Source organism: Polyodon spathula, chromosome 2, assembly GCF_017654505.1.
Source record: "Polyodon spathula isolate WHYD16114869_AA chromosome 2, ASM1765450v1, whole genome shotgun sequence".
Lineage (NCBI taxonomy): Eukaryota > Metazoa > Chordata > Actinopteri > Acipenseriformes > Polyodontidae > Polyodon > Polyodon spathula.
The window spans coordinates 75,980,071-75,987,285 of NC_054535.1; the positions used below are offsets into that span (position 1 = coordinate 75,980,071).

Here is a 7,215-nt window from a genome sequence, read left to right on the forward strand (position 1 = left end):
AAAGGAAAATTAATGGAGCAAAGTCCTTGAAGAAAACCTGCTGCCCTCTGCAAGAAAGCTGAAACTGGGATGGAAGTTCACCTTTCAGCATGACAACGACCCAAAAGCACACAGCCAAAGCTACAATGGAGTGCCTAAGGAACAAAAAGGTAAAAGTCCTTGAGTGGCCCAGTCAGAGCCCTGACCTAAATCCAATAAAAATTTATGGCATGACTTGAAGATTGTAAAGAAGAATGGTCAAATATTGCCAAATCTAGGTGTGCAAAGTTGGTAGAGATCTATCCCAACAGACTCACAGCTGTAATTGCTGGCAAAGATGCTTCCACCAAGTATTAACTCAGAGGGGTGGAGACTTATCCAAATATGATCTCTCAATAAAAACTTTTTTCCCCTTAACAGTGTGCAGTATGGTGTGTAGATAAGTGGAAAAAATCCTCATTATGAAACACTGACACAATAAAATGTGAAAAAAAGTTAAAGGGGGTGTAGACTTTCTATAGGAGATTATATATATATATATATATATATATATATATATATATATATATATATATATATATATATATATATATATATATATAGAGAGAGAGAGAGAGAGAGAGAGAGAGAGAGACACACACACATACACACTACTGTTAATGAGAATATGTGCACTGCAACAATCTCAAACTGCATGATAATGTACAACTTCAATGAATTAGTCTGTTTCTTTAATCAAACCAGAAGCTTACTGTTTTGCACAATACAAAATACATATTTCCGATTAAGTCAGATAAAAAACTAAATACCAGAATGTGCAGTTCTGAAAGAAATACGTGCATTTCCCTGTTTGCAGCACCTTTGACAAGTTAGAAATGCATATTGAGTGTTAAGTAAAACATGTGCTTCTACTATTCATGAGCTAAACAGAGACGATTTCCTACGAAAACAGCGGAAGGCATCATCTTGTGCTCCGAGTATAGCACTTACTCAATATGAAAAACAAGGTTTCCATTTTTAAAGCTATGATTGCTAGTTGAAACATCTTCATTTATAGTATCTTACTACACTGTAAATCGCTACTTAAAACATGCACGATTACATGTAAAATTTGAAAAAATAAAACACAATGTTAAGTCATCATTCAACTTTTTATTGAATATGTAGATTATAATTTAAAAGGGGAAGGACTGTTCCACAAATGTTTAAATCTATTCATTATAAACTTAAAGTCTGAAATATTATTTGTTTCTAACAGCCAGAAACTGTAGAACTAGCAGTGTTTATTTAACTTAACGAAGAGCTGAGAATAACTTTGAAAAATGTAATTTTAAAATAAGTTCAATTAACAATTCCTTTTAAACTTCTGTATTTTTATTCTAATTTATTTTATTTTTTTGAGGGGGGGAGGCGGGGGACACACTACATGTATTATTTCTAAGAATCGTATTAGCAAATATGCTAGGCTTTTTTGAAGTTTTCCTCTTCACTTAAGAGCCTCTGCTTTCCAATAGCCATCAGCCTAAACTGCGTCACACCTGCCATCGAGGGCATGTGGCTGAGGTAATTCATGTTGCTTATTGCTTTTCTAAGATTACTTGTGTCATTCTGCTTTTCCACAAATCTCTCCCTGTCTTCTGCAGATAAAATGTTAAATCTACAGGCCATTGTTTGTTTTGGTATTGACAGTGTTTTGTTGTGTTCAGGTACTGGTGGCTAAGTTTGTTAGCAGTTTAATCAATGTCAACCTTATTATACACAGGTCTCATGTCACCACCATGTATATTCAGACTGTAAAACACAGACGTTTATAGAAAAAGTTCACCATGTAATATAATAATAATAATAATAATAATAATAATAATACTATTTTCCAAAAAAAAAAAAACAAATTTATTATAGAAGTTATATATTTTTTTAATGTTTTTTTTTTTATTAATTATATCGAAAGCATGTGAAAAATACACAAAAGAAAAAAATTAACATGCAATTTCAGAAAACCAAAAAGTACATTTTGAAATACACAAATAACCAGTACAATACAATATTAAGGACAGGGTCTATAATTACAGTAATTAGAAATGCGTGTTGGGAGAATAAAAAAAAACCCAAAAAAACAATAGAAAAACACAACAACAACAACAACATGGTAGTAAAGTGAATTACTTCTAGTCTGTGCAATCAAATTATTATTATTATTTTTTTGTTTGCAGACAAACATGCACAACATAGGAACACAAAGATTAAAAGATTTCATCACAGTAAGTGGATTCTTACAGTTTAACAGGGAGACACATGGATCAATCCGTGTGTTTACAAGAACATGAAAATTCCGAAATTTTTCGGTACATAGTTTTCTGAAAAGTAATGCTGATATCAAAAGTCATGTAAATGCAGTTTTCCGAAAATGTATTAGAAAATTCTGAAAGTGAACACATTTCAGAAAATGTATTCTGATGCTGCACATGTGCAAACTTTGACATCATTCCCACACACATCATTATTAACAACTATATCCTTATTTCTAGCAGGAAAAAAAATAACACACACAGTGGCAATAAAAATGAAATGTTTCGTTACATTCCTATTTCAATGTCCATTGATCAAAGTGTCAGGGGCAATAGTACTTTATATAAATATTACAGCCCAACAACTTCATTTTTTGATCGTAAAAAGCATGATAACTATTTAAAAAGCAGGCTATAGTAGCACATAATGGGAACTGCTTAATGATTTTGGATTATATAATATGTAGTATTTGTCTGAAACAATAAAATAATTCTAAACGGATGTCAGATTTCAATCACTGATCAGTTTACACAGATCCATTTGTTTAGTTATGTTATATTATTCATTTAAATAAAGTAATACAGTGCTACCCCGTTACAATGTGACCCATTATAGTGAGGAATCTGTTAAACAAGTTATGGTTCCCATTTCCCCCATAATGCAATTCGACCCACAAACGCTGGGTTTTATTGTTGTTTTACATTGCAGTATTCAAACCTGTTTAAGTTGAAATTGGGTCATTTAGTACTTCTAAAGCTTCCGAAAACTTGTAAACTTACTGAATGACACTAATATCAAGATTGCACACATTTCTGAAATCGTTACCTTGCACCACATAGACAGAGACCTGTAATAGCTGGATATTTGCCTTGTAGAACTCTAACAATTTTGAAGCAATATGTCATTTGATAAGTTTCCTATTTGTATGCACAATATGTACACCCCCTTGCAAATTAGACATGCTATAGATCACAGTAATATATGAAAGACACACTTATGCATTCATAGAACGCCTATGTTTGATTTGATCATTTAAGAACAATATTTTGAAAATCAGATTGCTAGGGGTTTGTAATTTGATGCAGCATTAAAAGCCAATGCAGCACTGAGGTGTTGTTATTCAACACACAAACAAACACAATTAGACATTGTTGACCGTACTCCCCCCCCCCCCCCCCCCCCCCCCCCCCCCCCCCCACACACACACACACCCCCCACCCCCCCACCCCCCCCCCCCCCCCTTTCTTTGTTCTTTCTCAAGTGTCAGATTATGGTCTTGTCTAGCTATAGTGTTTGCTGTACGCATCAACAAAGAGCTTATCTGCTATGTGGTCTGTTCTGCTTTGAGAGTTGAAAAAAGGCTCTCTGTGCAAAGCACATGGTGAAAATACTGCAATCCTCAAGTCACACCTTGTTCATGCCTATGTGTTTGGCTTTAAAACACCTGCTTATATAAACATATGTCACCGTTCAACGTGTCTTGCAATGGTGGGTTAGTGAAATGACAGAAATGTTTCAAATTTTATATTTACAATTTAAGTTGATGATACAGAAGCATAAGAATGTCCACAACAATGTATTCAATTAAATAATTACTGCCACTGAAAAATGACAATATATATGAGAGTACATTTCCCCTGTCCCCTTCTGCAACAAAAGCAGCCTGATTATTAGCTGCATGCATTAAAAACAAAGTTTTCACAAACCACCTAGGTAAGCTTCTCTGTAGAGCAAATTGAAGGGGCACAATGGAGTTGATTATACAGGTTGTCAAAAAATTGGTTATTAAAGACTGCCAAGAAGGGAAATGGGCGAATGCAGACATCATAAGTTTATCATAGCAGTTTAAAAAAATACTTTGGGAAACAAAAAAAATATACTCTAATCAGTCAAAACATTGTTTAAAATGTAATGTAACATTGTACAGTAAATACTGCTATATTACTTTGAGGTACAAAGGGCACCGTCAATCATTTCAATGGCTCCAATAACTTGAATTAGCTTCAATAATAATAATAATGTATTATTGATAGAGAACTACGAACTGAAATAGCAACATTAAATGAATAGCTTTTATATACTAATGGAATATTTCCCAGGACAGTGCCTTCAATGGTGTCAGTCCAGATCAAACAATCATAGAACTGAATGTTCAAACAGAATGACTTGCGTCTGATTTCCATTATTGTTTTGTTTGAAGGGCCCCATCTGACCTGCTGTGCTGTTTCCTACCACATCTGGAGCAACTGCTGGTAGAAGATTTGGTGGAGGCGAGGCAGGTTGACTCACATTGTAGTGTGCTGACTGATAGAAACTGAAATATTCCAACACATTCTCCCCTTCCACCATTTTTAGCCTATGCTTAAGATGGAGCAATTTATACAACATGGCTAAAATCAGTACACACGCAAAGACGAAAAATACTAAGAGAATGTCAAAATCCTGGTTCAGCTTAGTGATTCTTTGCTCGCAAAGCAGTAAAGGTTTTAGTGAGACAGGAGCATCTTCACCTTCAGGACTTCTGTTTTCAGTAGTTAGGTTTACAGGTGGGTGCTGGACCGGTATTTGCAGCGCCACAGCAGTTGTCATTTGCTTTGTATGTTCTACTGCTTCACCCCCAAGCACAGAATAACTTTTGGATTTACTTGCTGTTGAAGATACCACAGGGATGATGGTGGCGGTAGGGACAGCACAAACCCCAGATTTGTTCAGATTAACATAGCGCAATAATTTGCCCTGCAGTTGTGGTGGATGTTGGCAATGAACATTCATCATAACAGAGGAAGACACTAACCAATTGTGCAATCCAAGTAGTTGGCAGCTGCAGTTCCAGGGATTCTTAGTTGCCTGTACATGGATAAGTGAGACCAAAGGCTGAAGTACAGCAGAGGGCATATATTTCAGATTATTTTGGCCTAGATTTAGGACTTTGAGTGATGCTGCCATTCCCTCAAAGGCCTCATTCCCAATGTGACTTATGTTATTCCTGTCTAAGTGCAGGTACCTCAGTTGCCTCAATAAAGCAAAATCGTCTGAGCCAATACAATTCAAATTATTATGACTTAAGGTCAACTGTTTCAAATTGGGTAGTTTAGCAAATCCATTTTTGTCAATATGTTTTATTTTCGCATGTTCCACGGAGAGATACTGAAGGTTTTCCAGCCCCTTGAAAGCAAAAGGAGGCACAGATTCAAGAGGATTATTTGACAGGTCTAGGCGCTTGACGTTCCCAAGCCCTGCAAAGACGTCAGATGCAATTTGGCCAAGATTGTTTCCCTTGAGGTACAGTACCTCAAGTTTCCCTAGATTCATAAATGCTGAGCTGGCGATCCTTGAAATCCTATTATTTGCAAGATTAAGTATTTTAAGACTGGTCATGCCCAAAAAAACGCCACTTCCAACTTTTTTAAGACGGTTCCCTTGAAGATGCAGATAACGCAAAGCAATCAGGTCAGCAAACATTCCATCTGGAATAAAATGTATTTCATTATGATGAAGGTATAGATAATGAAGATCTGAAAGTCCTCTAAAAGTTTCTGGCTCCAATCGTTCTATCTGATTGTCATTCAAGTATAAATAATATAGTTTGTGAAGGTGCCTCATTGCTTTGTCCTCAATGTATAGCAGCCCTGTGTTGTCCAGGTAAAGCACAGAGAGTTTGTTCAGCCTCCTTAAATCCTCAGCACATATACGAGAGATGTTATTTCCACTCAGGTGCACTACCGCTGTGCTGCGAGACAAGTTCCTGGGAATGAATGTGAGGCCCAGGCTGCAGCACTCTACTCGAGTTCCTGAGCACTGCTGGCAGGAGATAGGGCAGCCCAGATTCAGGTTGTGAAGTAGCATCAGAAGAAAACACATACGAAAACTAACAAATGGTTTCAGGGAGGTCATGAAACTGCAAAACTTAAACATTCTTCCAATGTACGAGATCTCTTCCCTTCATCTGCAATCAGACTATTTGGGAAAAAAAGAAAAATAATATATACCTTTACCCCATAATTTGTTATAGCAAAAGTAAGTAACAGTAATGGCAATTGGTTAATACATTTTGCAGAGTCTTGTTAGGGTATTTCCAGCTGTAAGTCATTTACACACCATACGTCTAACATTTAGAATGATGACATCATCAATAGTCCCCAATTCAGTTTATAGTTTATTTTGGTAATGTAAAAAAATGCTGCAATGTGAGTATATTAGAAACTCAAATAACTTGGACAACATTTGCAAATGAGAGTGCAGACACCAATAAGTTACCTATGCATCTGCTCTGTTGGCTTTGTATTCCAATCTTCAGTCACTTCACTTTAAAAGTAGACACATTACATTCAAAAGCATGTATGTAATACAACTGACAAACATAATTAAATATATTTATTTACTAAAAACCACACATAGCCAAATTTAACATTTTGTCATAAAAAAATCTCTACAACTTACCTGTCCACTGCATAATTAATACAATCTGTGAACTGTTACAAGTCAAGTGCTTGCATAATGAATAAAAAAGCTTCAACTCCAGGAACTTGCAGCCTTCCTATGGACTTTAGCTTTTCAGTCAGGAAGGAACTCTCTTCCATCAAATGCTTACTGGTGATTGGATTAAACACATGTTGCCATGGGATGCAGGAAATCTGCAGAGGATGTCATGCTATTCTAGTAGGCCATTGTGTATAAGGAAATCTTGGCTGTTAGTGAAGTATTTTTATACATGCACCAACTCAGTGGTGCTATTCAATTCAAAAAAGACCACTTACATATACAAAATCTACCACAAGGTTATAAAATGCATACATGTAGTTATACCATGTAGTTTACTGAAAGTCATGCGCCTCATAACAATTACGAATTTCTGTAAATATAAAGCTATGAATATACAATATATTCTGAGCAGAGGAGATTATCTTTTTCGGGTCTTCTTGTCTTGAACGATACTGAAGTGAGTGT

At 35.8% G+C, this 7,215-nt stretch overlaps 2 protein-coding genes across 2 annotated transcripts in view; both read right to left on the reverse strand.

Moving 5' to 3' along the window:
• LOC121300752 (importin-11-like) overlaps window positions 1–7,215 on the reverse strand; it is a 183,471-nt gene that overhangs the window by 44,686 nt on the left and 131,570 nt on the right. The window lies entirely within an intron of this gene.
• LOC121300759 (leucine-rich repeat-containing protein 70-like) lies at window positions 3,506–6,779 on the reverse strand. Its single transcript, XM_041229554.1, has 2 exons — window positions 6,709–6,779; window positions 3,506–6,225 (listed from the first exon to the last, which is right to left on the reverse strand). The coding sequence occupies exon 2, from the start codon at window positions 6,181–6,183 to the stop codon at window positions 4,405–4,407; it is 1,779 nt and encodes a 592-aa protein (XP_041085488.1). The 5' UTR covers window positions 6,184–6,225; window positions 6,709–6,779; the 3' UTR covers window positions 3,506–4,404.

What these genes read in the sequence shown, in the direction of transcription:
- LOC121300759 (XM_041229554.1), bottom strand. Translation starts at nt 6,183, where the DNA reads ATGTTTAAGTTTTGCAGTTTCATGACCTCCCTGAAACCATTTGTTAGT.